General features: G+C 35.9%; 2 protein-coding genes across 4 annotated transcripts in view; one reads left to right on the top strand and one right to left on the bottom strand.

Annotated features, from left to right (window-relative positions):
• Positions 1–104: 104 nt before the first annotated feature.
• On the bottom strand, positions 105–13,370 carry LOC132563766 (ATPase WRNIP1-like; the record flags this gene model as incomplete). The annotated part of the gene is made up of 7 exons (XM_060228518.1): positions 12,807–13,370; positions 11,890–12,084; positions 10,451–10,677; positions 8,827–9,221; positions 7,285–7,364; positions 5,031–5,196; positions 105–112 (listed from the first exon to the last, which is right to left on the bottom strand). Coding segments are annotated over exons 1-7 (1,635 nt in total), but the record flags the coding sequence as incomplete, so codon positions are not given.
• Positions 13,371–13,691: 321 nt separating this feature from the next.
• Positions 13,692–17,978, top strand: part of LOC132563763 (NEDD8-activating enzyme E1 regulatory subunit-like) — a 42,185-nt gene continuing 37,898 nt past the window's right edge. For all 3 annotated transcript variants that reach the window (XR_009554811.1, XM_060228517.1, XM_060228516.1), the window contains exons 1-6: positions 13,692–13,750; positions 14,989–15,092; positions 15,740–15,800; positions 16,591–16,621; positions 16,836–16,907; positions 17,675–17,754. Coding sequence is in view for 2 of the 3 variants with exons in the window: in XM_060228517.1 (XP_060084500.1) it covers positions 13,692–13,750; positions 14,989–15,092; positions 15,740–15,800; positions 16,591–16,621; positions 16,836–16,907; positions 17,675–17,754 (407 nt within the window). In the remaining variant the exon portion in view is untranslated. The remainder of the gene's footprint in view (positions 13,751–14,988; positions 15,093–15,739; positions 15,801–16,590; positions 16,622–16,835; positions 16,908–17,674; positions 17,755–17,978) is intronic.

The following is a 17,978-nucleotide window of genomic DNA, read 5'->3' as shown; positions in this document are numbered from 1 at the left end:
CTCTCATGAAAATATTACACTTGATAGAATAAGTAGGTTTAGGATTTTTGATTTACATGTAAAAAAGTTGATATTCTTGAGTTCTGGAGGAAGGTATTCCCTTTACCATAACCTGTAACAAAACAAAGGTTTGTTATCATATAACCTGTAACAGAAGGGTTTGTAACCACATAACCTGTAACATTTGTAACCACATGACCTGTAACATGAAGGTTTGTTACCACATAACCTGTAACATAAAAGTTTGTTACCACATAACGAGTAACATAAAGGTTTGTTACCACATAATGAGTAACATGAAGGTTTGTTACCGCATAACGAGTAACAAGAAGGTTTGTTACCACATAACGAGTAACATGAAGGTTTGTTACCACATAACCTGTAACATAAAGGTTTGTAACCACATAACCTGTAACAGAAGAGTTTGTAACCACATGACCTGTAACATGAAGGTTTGTTACCACATAACCTGGTTTGTTACCACATAATGAGTAACATGAAGGTTTGTTACCACATAACCTGTAACATAAAGGTTTGTTACCACATAACCTGTAACATGAAGGTTTGTAACCACATAACCTTTAACATGAAGGTTTGTAACCACATAACGTGTAACATGAAGGTTTGTTACCACATAACCTGTAACAGAAGGGTTTGTAACCACATAAACTGTAACATGAAGGGTTTGTAACCACATAACCTGTAACAGAAGGGTTTGTAACCGCATAACCTGTAACAGAAGGGTTTGTAACCACATAACCTGTAACATGAAGGTTTGTTACCACATAACGAGTAACATAAAGGTTTGTTACCACATCACATGTAACATGAAGGTTTCTTACCACATAACCTGTAACATAAAGGATTGTTACCACATAACCTGTAACATGAAGGTTTGTTACCACATAACCTATAACATAAAAGTTTGTTATCACATAACCTGTAACATGAAGGTTTGTTACCACATAACCTGTAACATGAAGGTTTGTTATCACATAACGAGTAACATAAAGGTTTGTTACCACATAACGAGTAACATGAAGGTTTGTTACCACATAACCTGTAACATGAAAGTTTGTTACCACATAACCTGTAACATGAAGGTTTGTTACCACATAAACTGTAACATAAAGGATTGTTATCACATAACCTGTAACATGAAGGTTTGTAACCACATAACCTGTAACATAAAGGTTTGTAACCACATAACCTGTAACATGAAGGTTTGTTATCACATAACGAGTAACATAAAGGTTTGTTACCACATAACGAGTAACATGAAGGTTTGTTACCACATAACCTGTAACATGAAGGTTTGTTACCACATAACCTGTAACATGAAGGTTTGTTACCACATAAACTGTAACATAAAGGATTGTTATCACATAACCTGTAACATGAAGGTTTGTAACCACATAACCTGTAACATAAAGGTTTGTAACCACATAACCTGTAACATGAAGGTTTGTTACCACATAACGAGTAACATGAAGGTTTGTAACCACATAACCTGAAACATAAAGGTTTGTAACCACATAACCTGTAACATGAAGGTTTGTTACCACATAACCTGTAACATGAAGGTTTGTAACCACATAACCTGTAACATGAAGGTTTGTTACCACATAACCTGTAACATGAAGGTTTGTTACCACATAACCTGTAACATGAAGGTTTGTAACCACATAACCTGTAACATAAAGGATTGTTATCACATAACCTGTAACATGAAGGTTTGTAACCACATAACCTGTAACATGAAGGTTTGTTACCACATAACGAGTAACATAAAGGTTTGTTACCACATAACGAGTAACATGAAGGTTTGTTACCACATAACCTGTAACATGAAGGTTTGTTACCACATAACCTGTAACATGAAGGTTTGTTACCACATAACCTGTAACATAAAGGTTTGTAACCACATAACCTGTAACATGAAGGTTTGTTACCACATAACCTGTAACATAAAGGTTTGTAACCACATAACCTGTTTTGTTACCACATAACGAGTAACATAAAGGTTTGTTACCACATAACGAACATGAAGGTTTGTTACCACATAACCTGTAACATGAAGGTTTGTAACCACATAACCTGTAACATGAAGGTTTGTTACCACATAACCTGTAACATGAAGGTTTGTTACCACATAACCTGTAACATGAAGGTTTGTAACATGAAGGTTTGTAACCACATAACCACATAACCTAACCTGTAACATGAAGGTTTGTTACCACATAACCTGTAACATGAAGGTTTGTTACCACATAACCTGTAACATGAAGGTTTGTTACCACATAACCTGTAACATGAAGGTTTGTAACCACATAACCTGTAACATGAAGGTTTGTAACCACATAACCTGTAACATGAAGGTTTGTAACCACATAACGTGTAACATGAAAGTTTGTTACCACATAACCTGTAACATGAAGGTTTGTTACCACATAACCTGTAACATGAAGGTTTGTTACCACATAACCTGTAACATGAAGGTTTGTTACCACATAACCTGTAACATGAAGGTTTGTAACCACATAACCTGTAACATGAAGGTTTGTTACCACATAACCATAAAGGTTTGTAACATGAAGGTTTGTTACCACATAACCTGTAACATGAAGGTTTGTTACCACATAACCTGTAACATGAAGGTTTGTTACCACATAACCTGTAACATGAAGGTTTGTTACCACATAAACTGTAACATGAAGGTAACATTGTTATCATAACCTGTACATAACCACATAACCTGTAACATGTAACATGAAGGTTTGTTACCACATAACCTGTAACATAAAGGTTTGTAACCACATAACCTGTAACATGAAGGTTTGTTACCACATAACCTGTAACATGAAACATGAAGGTTTGTAACCACATAACCTGTAACATGAAGGTTTGTTACCACATAACCCGTAACATGAAGGTTTGTAACCACATAACCTGTAACATGAAGGTTTGTTACCACATAACGAGTAACATGAAGGTTTGTAACCACATAACCTGTAACATGAAGGTTTGTTACCACATAACCCGTAACATGAAGGTTTGTAACCACATAACCAGTAACATAAAGGATTGTTATCACATAACCTGTAACATGAAGGTTTGTAACCACATAACCTGTAACATGAAGGTTTGTTACCACATAACCTGTAACAAAACAAAGGTGGTAACCTGTAATAACAAATCATAAATAATACACTGTGACTATGGGCCTTTATCATCATTTATAACAAAGAGCATTAACCCTGCCATAATCTGATGAACTGAAATGCTGCTGAGAGAAGCCCAATATTAATGTCATGGTCATATTGCCTACTAAATTTGAAAGAGATAAGGTTGGAAAATGAGATTTTCTGACAAGACTGCAACATTTCCTGACAATAAAGCCATACAATGATTTCATGAGGACTGTTACAAAATAACTGACAAACTAGAAAATGTCTATAAGACATGAATGCCCCCGCCCCACCATGTGAAATAATAGTGAAAGGTCCGAAAGAGATGATTTTGTTAATTTGTATGCAACTATGTACAACTAAAGTTTCATACTTAAATTGACAAGTTGATTTAACGTACATGAATTTGGAATTTTGTTCTCTGGAAAAAATGAGGGAGTATATTAGTTCCTTATGCCTTAAAACCCACAAGTACCAAATTATGTAGAAATAAGATGATGTTCCTCTTTTTTGAGTTATCTCCCCCTGGTGGCCATCTTTTTTTAGAATGCCGAGAAATTCAACACTGCATGAGGTCTTTCCATACTTGATATTTGTATGAAGTTTCATGAAAATTGCCTTCCAAATGAAGTTGTTAGGTGGTATATACTGATTTGGGACGGGACGCGACGGGACGGGACGGGACGGACGGACATGGGCAACGCTATATGCCCCCGGCCATAAATGGCGGGGGCATAAAAAGGCCATATTCAAGTAATTTTTTTTCAAGAAAATATATATTAACTGACAGTTATTGTTTGAGCATGAACTAGAAGTGGCCACCACCAGTTTAAGTTTTAATATGAATATTAAAATAATCAACATTGTATGATCTTCAAACCATTTTTTCATCATAGAAAAATAAGAATCACAAAAATCTTTTCAGAAAATTTGTCTTCGGAAACAAAGACACAAATTCCAATAGATGAGTGAACAGAATCCATTTGCAGGATGAATCCATGAAAACAAGTTGTTATATTATTCAAGCAGAAAACTTTAATTTCTGAAGGACAGAACTTCATTCCTTTACAAGCCAACTGTATATTGCAATTAAGACATTGATTTTTGTCGTCTAATTTTGTAAACTTTTATGATGTCTGCATAAATATACCAACTTACAATATGTGTTAAAACAAGAGGCCCACAGGCTTTAAGAGTCATCTGACTATAAAGACCTATTAATGAAAGAGGCCAAATAGGTCTAACAAAAATTGCTCAACTACTCTGCAGCTTCTATAAAAGACACTGATTGGTTCATAAAGACATTTTCCGTAAACTTGAAATCATATTCTTTATACATGCACTACACAAATGCCATTACTCCAGGCATATTGCTTGTTGAAAAAACATGTTATAGGCCCAATATCAAGACCCTTGGCCTTTTGGTAATTGAGAAGATGTTGTTTAAGGATTTTAACATATATTGACATCTATAACCTTAAAAGCAGGTCAAGGTAATTTATATAAACAAACTTGGTAGCCTTTCATTCCATCACGATACAGACATAATATCAGCACCATGGACCTTTTGGTAATTGAGAAGCTGTCGTTTAAAGATTTAAACATAATTGACACCTGTGACCTTGAAAGCCTGTCAACATCATTTATATAAACAAACATGGTCGCCCTTTATTCCATCATGCTACAGGCCCAATATCAGTACCCTGTACCTTCTGGTTATTGGGAAGTCATCTGAATGGAAAGTTAAAACACAGCAGACATTGCATGACGACAGATGAAACACAATGCCTATAGGTCATCCTGACCCTTTGGGTCAGATGATTTTAGAAGCATAATTCTTACCTAAGGATTTCATCAGTTTTGTGGGAGCATTCCTTAGATGAAGTGGAACTGAAGGCTGTGTACCATGATGACCTTTCACCTGTGTTTTGGCTTTATCGTAAGCGTTGTATATTTCTACAGATTTAGGAGCTCTACAAAGGTACACTGTAGCCTGGGCCAGTATCACCTGTATAGGTAAAAGTGTACAAATACAGATCCTTAATAAATACACAACCGTTATCAAAACTGAATTGGGACTCCTATATAACAAATAACTAATATAAATCATTCATGAAATTATTGCTCTCTGCATTGAGATAAATACTTTTTGATGAAAGATTACAATAACTTGAAATATGTTTGAACATTCTGAACATGTCACTGCTCAATACAAGCCAGTTATAAGTCACTCTTCACTGCAAGCTAGCTACAGGTCACTACTCAATACAAGCCAGTTATAAGTCACTCTTCACTGCAAGCTAGCTACAGGTCACTACTCAATACAAGCCAGTTATAAGTCACTCTTCACTGCAAGCCAGCTACAGGTCACTACTCAATACAAGCCAGTTATAAGTCACTCTTCACTGCAAGCTAGCTACAGGTCACTGCTCAATACAAGCCAGTTATAAGTCACTCTTCACTGCAAGCTAGCTACAGGTCACTGCTCAATACAAGCCAGTTATAAGTCACTCTTCACTGCAAGCTAGCTACAGGTCACTGCTCAATACAAGCCAGTTATAAGTCACTCTTCACTGCAAGCTAGCTACAGGTCACTACTCAATACAAGCCAGTTATAAGTCACTTTCACTGCAAGCTAGCTACAGGTCACTGCTCAATACAAGCCAGTTATAAGTCACTCTTCACTGCAAGCCAGCTACAGGTCACTGCTCAATACAAGCCAGTTATAAGTCACTCTTCACTGCAAGCTAGCTACAGGTCACTGCTCAATGCAAGCCAGTTATAAGTCACTCTTCACTGCAAGCTAGCTACAGGTCACTGCTCAATACAAGCCAGTTATAAGTCACTCTTCACTGCAAGCTAGCTACAGGTCACTGCTCAATACAAGCCAGTTATAAGTCACTCTTCAGCAAGCTAGCTACAGGTCACTGCTCAATAGTTATAAGTCACTCTTCACTGCAAGCCAGTTATAATACAAGCCAGTCACTCTTCACTGCAAGCTAGCTACAGGTCACTGCTCAATACAAGCCAGTTATAAGTCACTCTTCACTGCAAGCTAGCTACAGGTCACTGCTCAATACTCACTACTCAATGCAATACAAGCCAGTTATAAGTCACTCTTCACTGCAGTACTCAATACAAGCCAGTTATAAGTCACTCTTCACTGCAAGCTAGCTACAGGTCACTACTCAATACAAGCCAGTTATAAGTCACTCTTCACTGCAAGCTAGCTACAGGTCACTACTCAATACAAGCCAGTTATAAGTCACTCTTCACTGCAGGCTAGCTACAGATCACTACTCAATACAAGCCAGTTATAAGTCACTCTTCACTGCAAGCTAGCTACAGGTCACTGCTCAATACAAGCCAGTTATAAGTCACTCTTCACTGCAAGCTAGCTACAGATCACTGCTCAATACAAGCCAGTTATAAGTCACTCTTCACTGCAAGCTAGCTACAGGTCACTACTCAATACAAGCCAGTTATAAGTCACTCTTCACTGCAAGCTAGCTACAGATCACTGCTCAATACAAGCCAGTTATAAGTCACTCTTCACTGCAAGCTAGCTACAGGTCACTGCTCAATACAAGCCAGTTATAAGTCACTCTTCACTGCAAGCCAGCTACAGGTCACTGCTCAATACAAGCCAGTTATAAGTCACTCTTCACTGCAAGCCAGCTACAGGTCACTGCTCAATACAAGCCAGTTATAAGTCACTCTTCACTGCAAGCCAGCTACAGGTCACTGCTCAATATAAGCATTATAAGTCACTTTTCACTGCAAGCCAGCTACAGGTCACTGCTCAATACAAGCGTTATAAGTCACTTTTCACTGCAAGCTAACTACAGGTCACTGCTCAATAAAAGCCAGTTGTAAGTCACTTTTCACTGCAAGCCAGCTACAGGTTACTGCTCAATAAAAGCCAGTTATAAGTCACTTTTCATTGTTACCAGCTACAGGTCACTGCTCCAAGAAGGATAACTTCTAGCTACTTTTCCTATTGTGGTACATGTAATTTGCTTAAAAGAAGATATGACTTCAGTGACCTTTATCTTCAGTAAATATACATGCAACCTAGAGAAAGTAGTTTACTTACATCACATTCTGGCATCCCTATCAGTTGACAGGCTTGGTAGGCAGACACAGCCTGCGTGAGAGCTGAAGGATCTGCAAGACCTACAAATACAAGCGTATTCTCCGAGATAATTCCAGTAATAACAGACCTAGAAACACACATGTATTCCCCGAGATAATTCCAGTAATAACAGACCTACAAACACACATGTATTCCCGAGATAATTCCAGTAATAACAGACCTACAAACACACATGTATTCCCGAGATAATTCCAGTAATAACAGACCTACAAACACATGTGTATTCCCCGAGATAATTCCAGTAATAACAGACCTACAAACACACATGTATTCCCCGAGATAATTCCAGTAATAACATGTATCTACATTTTATCAGATAATAGTGACATTATACATGTAATACTAGACTATCTTATAATAGTGACATTATACAAAGTAATACTAGACTATCTTATAATAGTGACATTATACAAAGTAATACTAGACTATCTGATAATAGTGACATTATACATGTAATACTAGACTATCTTATAATAGTGACATTATACAAAGTAATACTAGACTATCTTATAATAGTGACATTATACATGCAATACTAGACTATCTTATAATAGTGACATTATACAAAGTAATACCGGACTATCTGATAATAGTGACAATATACATGTAATACCGGACTATCTTATAATAGTGACATTATACAAAGTAATACTAGACTATCTGATAATAGTGACATTATACAAAGTAATACTAGACTATCTGATAATAGTGACATTATACAAAGTAATACCGGACTATCTGATAATAGTGACATTATACAAAGTAATACTAGACTATCTGATAATAGTGACATTATACATGTAATACTAGACTATCTGATAATAGTGACATTATACAAAGTAATACCGGACTATCTGATAATAGTGACATTATACAAAGTAATACCGGACTATCTGATAATAGTGACATTATACATGTAATACTAGACTATCTGATAATAGTGACATTATACAAAGTAATACTAGACTATCTGATAATAGTGACATTATACAAAGTAATACTAGACTATCTGATAATAGTGACATTATACAAAGTAATACCGGACTATCTGATAATAGTGACATTATACAAAGTAATACTAGACTATCTGATAATAGTGACATTATACATGTAATACTAGACTATCTGATAATAGTGACATTATACAAAGTAATACCGGACTATCTGATAATAGTGACATTATACAAAGTAATACCGGACTATCTGATAATAGTGACATTATACAAAGTAATACTAGACTATCTGATAATAGTGACATTATACAAAGTAATACCGGACTATCTGATAATAGTGACATTATACAAAGTAATACCGGACTATCTGATAATAGTGACATTATACAAAGTAATACCGGACTATCTGATAATAGTGACATTATACAAAGTAATACCAGACAATATGTGAACAGTGACATTACAGCCTTATACCTATGTACTTACATGTCACTGATATTAAGTTACATAGTGATAAACATTTACTGACCGATGTCTTCACTAGCCACTCTGATTAGCCTACGTGCAATATACAAGGGATTTTCTCCACCTTCCAGCATCCTTGCCAGCCAATAGAGGGCAGCAGTGGCATCAGAGCCCCGTATAGACTTGTGCAGAGCAGAAATACAGTTGTAATGTTCCTCCCCAGCCCTATCATACAAGACATGTGACCTTTGCAGACCTTCCTTCACATCTGCAGAAGTCACAACTTGTTGTCCTCTCTGCTGACTAGAGGTCGAGTGACAGAAATTGTGAAATTGGCTATTGTGCTGACAGAGGCGGGATTGTAAGGCCATGTGGAGACTATTGAGGGCTGCTCTCGCGTCTCCGTCACATAAATTAGACAGGGTGGTCAGTGCCTGCTGCTCTACATACACACAATTCCTGTAAACACCACATAACAACGAAGTCATTATCTTGTAATATCATATATCTTAATTATCATTACTTTATTTTCTTTTGATGAACATTATTTTGATCTAGTATTTTTAAACAAAACAAAAGCTTCCAGTATGTTTTCCCATCCAAAATGTAATGCATGCTATTGTAATATTGTTGAATTACCAAATATTGTTTAAACAAAAGAGAAAATTAAAAAAAAGCATGTTTCTGATAATACACTAAATGTAACGAAATTTGTAAGAACTAAATCCTACTCTATCAGGTACACATGTCCTTTGTCTATACGTCACCATGCCAGCACATCAGTGTACATTTCAAGCTGAAGACATTTTAACATAAAGTACACAAATAATATTCAGAAGGCTATGCAGCATACGTTTTCAGCTGTAAATTGGGAAACTTTTGTTACAGTTTGATTTTTGCTGAATTTGAAGGTAGCGTTGATCCATAAAAATTAAATGAACAAATGACAAATAAAAAATAACAAAAGTTTTTCAACTTCAATGTAATATGTATGGCCGTGAACTTTTCTAATAAAAGTTCATGATTGTTTCCACTATGTACCACAGTTAATGAGTGTTATGTATACATACAGTTTATAACCTATCCAGAACACCTTACCATGTACATGTAGGAAAAAACTTGGCACACAATAAATTTTTTGGACTTGTCAAGGAAGAAAGCTATCTGTTTCTATCAAACCCATCACCAGAGTAGGGGTCAGGCTGATTTAAGGTCAGCACTGTTTCCTGATCATCCACACAGAAATGAAAGCATGGGTTCAATATTTATCACTGAAGTCATTAGTCCATTGTTACTACCCTTAAACCTCACTGTAAACTCTATCTGATCTTGTTGCCTATTTTTTACCATGATAAATTGGTATTGCTCACTTCACCTGTTCAAATCAAATTATTTGAGTTTTACACTCTGGGTGGTACACTTCACATGTAGTGCTACAATGTCCATTCAAAGTTTGTTGCCTAGAAATCCATATAAATGACACTTCATAATTAAAAACCAGACACACCAATTACCCATTTCTTCCCCAAAAAATTTACAATAATAACACCACATACAAAACCAACTTAATTTATGGCATTTCATATGTTTTGACCCATTACTTCCCACACAAAAACCCCCTCTGTTACACTTTTTAGCTTCGCCTTAAAAACCTGTAAAGTTAACAGCTGTAAAGTTAACAGCCATACTTGCTTGTCTGTTCTTCATCTGGACCACTACCATCTGGTAAGACAGCTCCACCAACAGCCAGTACAGCCTTGCTAAGTATATGCTGGAGGTCAGCGGGTTCAAGTTTATCCAGTGTGATAACACGACAACGACTCAGCAAGGCACCGTTCACCTGGAAGGAAGGGTTCTCAGTAGTGGCCCCGATCAGAATAATGGTTCCATCTTCCACATGGGGCAAAAGGGAGTCCTGAAATACCGAAGAAACTGACTAACAACGTAATCCTGAAATACCAAACAAACTGACTAACAACGTAATCCTGAAATACCAAACAAACTGACTAACAACGTAATCCTGAAATACCAAACAAACTGACTAACAACGTAATCCTGAAATACCAAACAAACTGACTAACAACGTAATCCTGAAATACCGAAGAAACTGACTAACAACGTAATCCTGAAATACCAAAGAAACTGACTAACAACGTAATCCTGAAATACCGAAGAAACTGACTAACAATGTAATCCTGAAATACCAAACAAACTGACTAACAACGTAATCCTGAAATACCGAAGAAACTGACTAACAATGTAATCCTGAAATACCAAACAAACTGACTAACAATGTAATCCTAAAATACCGAAGAAACTGACTAACAACGTAATCCTGAAATACCGAACAAACTGACTAACAACGTAATCCTGAAATACCGAACAACCTGACTAACAACGTAATCCTGAAATACCGAAGAAACTGGCTAACAACGTAATCCTAAAATACCGAAGAAACTGACTAACAACGTAATCCTGAAATACCAAACAAACTGACTAACAATGTAATCCTGAAATACCAAAGAAACTGACTAACAACGTAATCCTGAAATACCAAACAAACTGACTAACAATGTAATCCTGAAATACCAAACAAACTGACTAACAACGTAATCCTGAAATACCGAAGAAACTGACTAACAACGTAATCCTGAAATACTAAACAAACTGACTAACAACGTAGTCCTGAAATACTAAACAAACTGACTAACAACGTAATCCTGAAATACCGAACAAACTGACTAACAACGTAATCCTGAAATACCAAACAAACTGACTTACAATGTAATCCTGAAATACCAAACAAACTGACTAACAACGTAATCCTGAAATACCAAACAAACTAACAACGTAATGCAGAAGAAACCAGCAACATCTAACAAACCTCCTGTCTATTCAGAGTTTGACAGACTTGTTATGATTTATAGAATCATGTACGTAGATCTACACGGTCACCTTCATCAGACAAAGGACCAGTGTAGAGCGTACTAGAACTGACCTACGTAGTGTACAAGATCTTCACGGTCACCTTCATTAGACAAATGATTAGTGTGGAGCGTACAAGCACTGACGTACATAGTGTACTCAAATCTTCTAGTGATTGTTATGAGAAAATGTTCTGAAATACCTGTTGTGTTTTGTTGAACCGATGTATTTCATCCAGGAAGAGAATTGTCTTTTTCTTCAGCATCTTCTGGTCATTCCTTGCCATCTTGACCACCTCCTTGACATCATTGACCCCTGAAGTTGTCGCCGACAGCTGTACAAACTTTAAGGTGCTTCCAGCATTGCATTGCTGTGCAATTATCTTGGCCAGTGTTGTCTATAAATAGACCTAAATGTTACTTTACAGACAGTTAACAATTTGATATAATTGTACTGGGTCTAACATATGATATTTTGAGCCAAACAAACCAACTCCTTTAATGCTGACAATGTTTTTTTTTTTAGAGATTTCTCAAATTTATACCTATTATCACAGGTGCCAATCAATAATAGAGAATAAGGAAAACATAATTCTATGACCATGGAATCAAACTGAAGACATTTACATATTATACTCTATAGTTTTCCCAACTGAGCCAAAAGATGGCGTATCCGGGGATCCTAGTACTGTCATGTGCAAGTCAAAGCGAGCCCATTCCTTTTACACTAAAAATAAACCACTCGCAATCATAGTGATCTCATTGAGAAATATTCTATTTCTTTGTGCAATATGAAGCTGGAAGTGTTTGATACTCTTTAGTTTGCCTGTTGGTTCCCATGTTGTATACCTTGTTCTCATTTGAGAAAGTGAAATTACTTACTTGGCTTTACATGGCAGATGTTGTCAATGAAGCAGAAGACGTTTACTCTTCCAGAACATGGTCTTATTCTTCCTCTAAATCTTTCTTCTGTTCATGTTTTACCCTAGTTTTATTGTTTTTGAGTTTGGATTATGATGATGTTAACATGTTTGTATTTTGTAATTATTTTATAAACAATGTTGGGATGTTCTATGGCTATACAGTGAGGTTGATTGCACGTTACACATGTCTTATTTACCTTGCCACATCCTGGGGGTCCCCACAGTATTAGAGAGGGAATCTGATTCGTCTGTAACAATGATCGCAAAAGACTGTTCTTGCCTACTGCCTTATCTTGTCCTACGAAATCCTTTAGGCTCTTTGGGCGCATCTGCTCAGCCAGGGGCTTACTGGTAGCAGTTAGACCAATACTGATGATATCGTCATTTTTACCACTTGACCGATCACAACTCGGAGTTCCAGGCTTTTCAGTAACATGACAACGGGTAGTATTTGTTCCTGGAGACAAAGTACTGGTGTTTTCATCATTTTTAACCTGTGGGAGACCTTTACATGAGTTTGCTATTGTTACTCTCTGCTTTTTCAGTACTGGACTGGTATCTGATTTTTCTGTCACAGGCTTCAAACATCCCCATGCATTCGAGTCATTTGATTTTCGCTTTTTTGTTGCTGTCATTAGTGTCAAACTGTCACACGTCGTGTCATGTGCATTCGTGATGTTTAAACATGCATTTACATGAACGTCTATCTGCGATTGTTTAAAAGTTTTCTGACAAACAGGACATTCCACATATCCCTCCATCTCGCCCGAATCTTTCAGTCAACGGACGGAAAAAAAAAAAATGGTCGGACGTTTCAAGGGAGAGAACCCAAATATTTACATTTGGCTTCATTCGCGTAACCGGGGCCAATTGCTTGCGCGAAAGCGCCCTTATAGGGTCTCGTGCGCTTCTTTATTGCTCACAAAGATTAAAATATCTATGTGTATTGAAACAGATGCTTTTTATTGGAAAGACTTTAATCACAGTACTTGATCAATATAATACACTCTATATTATATTAACGACTATTCCGTATTTTATAATTCCCGCGGAAACAGACTTGTCTCCCTTTACTTTCCAAGATGGCGTCAACCGGTAAAGATGGAATTGACAAGAGCAACAAATATGATCGTCAGCTTAGGTAAAGTTCATCACTCGCCATTCTTAGTATAATATTTGCATAAAGAGTATAACAATCTACCCGAACACGATATAAAATCATAAGAAAACCCATTGGGTTCGAGAATTGATATGAACATGATACTTCAGTACTATGATTTTATGAATTTTTCTATAGACAAAAAATCCAATATCAGCAAGTTTAGTTACATTTTGTATGTATATAAAGTCTTGGTAAGGCCTCATTTGGAGTACGGGGCTTGCATTTGGAACCCTCATCATATCCAGGACATTAAACTTGTAGAGAGTGTACAAAGAAGGGCAACAAAGTTATTACCTAGAATGAAAAACATGTCATATGAGGAGCGTTTAAAACACCTAAAATTGTCATCACTGAAATACAGAAGGAACAGGGGCGATATGATTGAGGTGTACAAGGTACTTAGAGGCATCTATGATGAGGAGGGAGCAAAAGGTCTTCTGATGGTGAACCGGATGAAAAGAACTAGAGGTAATTCTCATTCACTGGAAAAGTCAATATCAAGGCTCAACATCCGGAAGAATTCCTTTACACAGAGAGTCGTAAACAACTGGAACTCCTTACCAGAAGTAGTGGTCCAAGCCCCATCCGTAAACTCGTTTGAAGCCAGGATGGATAGGTTTTGGAAAGTGGAAGACAGGATGTACACCGCAGCTTTTGGAAATACCGATATAACCAGTACTGCATCATCCAGAAGTGACTCCACACTAACATACGGACATGATTTGGATCTGAATATAGAGGCCTAATAGGCCTGCGTTCAGAATCGACTAAGTAAGAATTAGAACACATCTCCAGTAATAATCCCTTTCGGGACTCCTCCTTGGGACTAGTTTATTTCGTTTTACCAGGGATGTATTATACGTCCCTGGTTTTACAATGTCCCTTGTGCAACAACAGAACTTGTGAAACGATATGAACGAGTCCCAAGAATGAATTGCAAAGGAATTACTGGTACAGATAGCTCTTACCTCCACGAAACATGGCGCATTATTTTGGATATTCTGTATATTATGTCGAATCTAGACTTAAACAGTCTAAAACCGTAATATGAATATGCACAAAAAACAGCCAAAGTTAAAACTGACCACAGTGAACAAGTCGGGCACAATCCTTCAAATTCCAATACGAAATGAATTCTTAATTCCTTGTAAATTTACCTAACTTTGAAATTTCAAGAAATTGGGTATGGCATTAAAAAGTGTGGTATTTTATTTCAGACTGTGGGGTGATCATGGACAAGCTGCTCTTGAGTCATCCAGGGTTTGCCTTGTCAATGCTACAGCCACTGGTACAGAAATCCTGAAAAACCTCATTTTACCTGGTTTGTATATTCTGATAATTGTTTTTGCATTAAATATAGAGCAAAGAGATGTTCATATTGTATATCAAAGTTTATTACAAAGTCTTAATGCATTCAGATATACTAGATCTAATTAAGAATTTCTCAATTTGATTTTTAGTGAGTTTATATTTTGTTTTGGCTTTTGTACCGATCAAGATAATGTCATAGCATTTGAGTGATCTTATATTGTTAAAAGTCACATTTGTGAGGACAGAAATCCAAGTACATAATGCTGTGAACCAATTTATTTTCAAATAATTTCTTAATTTTTGCAGCTGAAGTTTCTTTGAGTTTTTCACTTCCTTGTGTTTGCTATCGGATCTAATCTCTGATAACAGGTTGTGAAGTTATCATGACCATGAATGCATGGTCAGATTTTGCAGCTGACTCATGAAAATAAATTGTTTTGCAAATAGTATTTGGTTTTCGGTAAAACAACAATTAAGACGAAGAGAACCTTGATTTAGAAATTTCATGAAGTTTTATTTCTACAGCAATTAATAACACAAAAAATCCACATTTGAGTTCAATAGACTTCAAGGCATTGTGACTATTTAACTTTGTATAATTTGATTCTTAGTTGAGTGAAACTTACAAAAGGACTGTGCATATTTGATTTAATCCAGGGATTGGTGCATTTACAATAGTTGATGGTTACAAAGTTCAAGGAGAAGATGTGGGAAACAAGTAAGTCCCTACAGACAGAATCTGACCTCAGATCTGGAGTGACTTTTCAGACTCAGATATTTAAGTTCTGGACTTATGATCTTCCTGTGGAACTCATCAAGTTTTTGGAGGTGATGTTCTGAACTCACCTGAAAAAAAAATAATACAAAAGTAAGGAGATCTGTGTACAAGTCTCCACAAGACATTGAAAATGAAAGACCCCTTCTTAATTACTTGTCAACCATGCAGTTTCTAAAATTGAGACGAAGTAAAAAAGAACAAAAAATCCACCTGAGTTCTTCTTGAACAAGTCTCTTCATAGTCCATACATTAAAGAAATAATCCACCACAGATCTGTGATAAAGCTCTACATGGCAAAAAAAGTAAAATTGAAAATTTGCTTTATTGTTGTCCAAGTTGATATAAGTCTACGGAAGTTTCCTGTCATAGTTCCAAATACTATTTAAAGATGATTTGATTGTTATCTTCATCACGACTGAACTGCTAAAAGTTTGATATATCTAAGATGGTTTCATGTCAAGGGTCAAGTGGAACAAATCTAAGATGATGCTAGTTAAGGGCTAACATTTCTGGATGACTTTGTCTATGGTCTTGGATAATTTAGATATTTAAGCATTTTTTTGTCTTTTAGAGTTCATAGGTCAATTAAGATAAAAATAATCTTCAACATGCAAATTTAAAGGTCTGCCAATAAGCGTACATATAATTATTAAATACACAACAAGAGCTACATACCCTGGTATGCATTGAATGTAAATGATCTTACCACGTCCTTTGTTTTATCTTACAGTTTCTTCCTCACCAAAGATTCCCTAGGCGAGGTAATGTAGTTTTTGTTAATCATTAAAGCAAAACAATACTACATTTAATTTAGATATTTTAATGACTGAATTTCCTTACTGATTGCTGTTGCAATGTTTAATAGTTCGTTTCCATTAATTTATCTGAAAATTTCCCAACATTCTTTATTTGTTCACAAAAATGTTATGAAAAATTAAAGTTTAATAAAAGTATTTATAAATGTTTTGTCCACAGTCACGGGCTAAGGTAGCTACAGAACTGTTGGGAGAGCTGAATCCTGATGTTACCGGGGACTTTGTAGAAGAAGTAAGAAATTGATCCTATCATATGTTCATTGTATACCATGGATATGTTTATGATACTGTACTGTCTGTGTGGAGAAACTAAAGTGCTTTATTACAAATTTACTGCTTATTGAACTATAATCACTCTCCTACAATTCCAGAAAATGTTTCTCCCCTACAACAAAGCCAGGGTTTGAGGAGAACTTGTGATTCACAGTCAGAGGATGAGCTAGCTCTATTAATGAACAATGAACTAAGATTTATAGTTGTCAGTTCTTCAGAGCTACTTTTAGATATAGGAGGAATTATTACCAGAATTATTGCCTGATAAAATAGTTGTGGATTAGGGTATTTTGTGACACTGTGTTAGAAATTGGTGCAGGCTTTGTTTCTAATGTGTTTGCTCTCTGATTGTATGAATTGTCCTGACATATTTATAGAATATTACAGTAACATTTACCTAACTCACTCTCTTTGATCAAAAGTTAGAGAATTTTCTAGACCATCTTCAGATTTCTGTAGAGCCAACTTTTGCAAGGAAAATTCATTTATGAAACAAAACCCTAACCCTAACCCTACCATGAATGATCTATTTGTGTCCAAAATGGTTATTTAATCAGCTGTCACTGTTCAGTATAGACTTGTCTGACTTCACAAAGAAAGAAAATTATAAGATGGAGAATGTTGTTATCTTACTGTTCAGGTTTTGGTAATGATATTGAGGAACACCTATGATATGTTTGAAAGGAAAAAATATGTTTATAATTTATAAAACTTTTCTATTCAAAGCATCCAGAAAAGCTTCTACAGTCTGATCCTAGCTTCTTCAACACTTTTACCATGGTAATAGCTACAAACATGTGTGAAAGGTAAAGAACTTGTTGTAACCAATCAACTGTTATTATTATAATTGAAGTGTAATAAAAATCAAAGGGAGATAATTTTGAAGTGATGTGTTATATTCTATATTTAAGAAAAGTTACCTTGTTGAATGAATACTTATCAGCTGTATTAATAAATATCTCACAATATACAGAGAAAATTGAAAATCATTTTTGACTCAAAAGAAGGGGGACGCCTGAGTGTATTACAG

The sequence above is a fragment of the Ylistrum balloti genome, unplaced genomic scaffold (assembly GCF_031769215.1).
Source record: "Ylistrum balloti isolate Yb309-2 unplaced genomic scaffold, AGI_CSIRO_Ybal_v1 Utg371850, whole genome shotgun sequence".
NCBI classification, from domain to species: Eukaryota; Metazoa; Mollusca; class Bivalvia; order Pectinida; family Pectinidae; genus Ylistrum; species Ylistrum balloti.
Note: the sequence above shows the minus strand (reverse complement) of the source record. Positions and strands in the feature narration are given on the sequence as shown.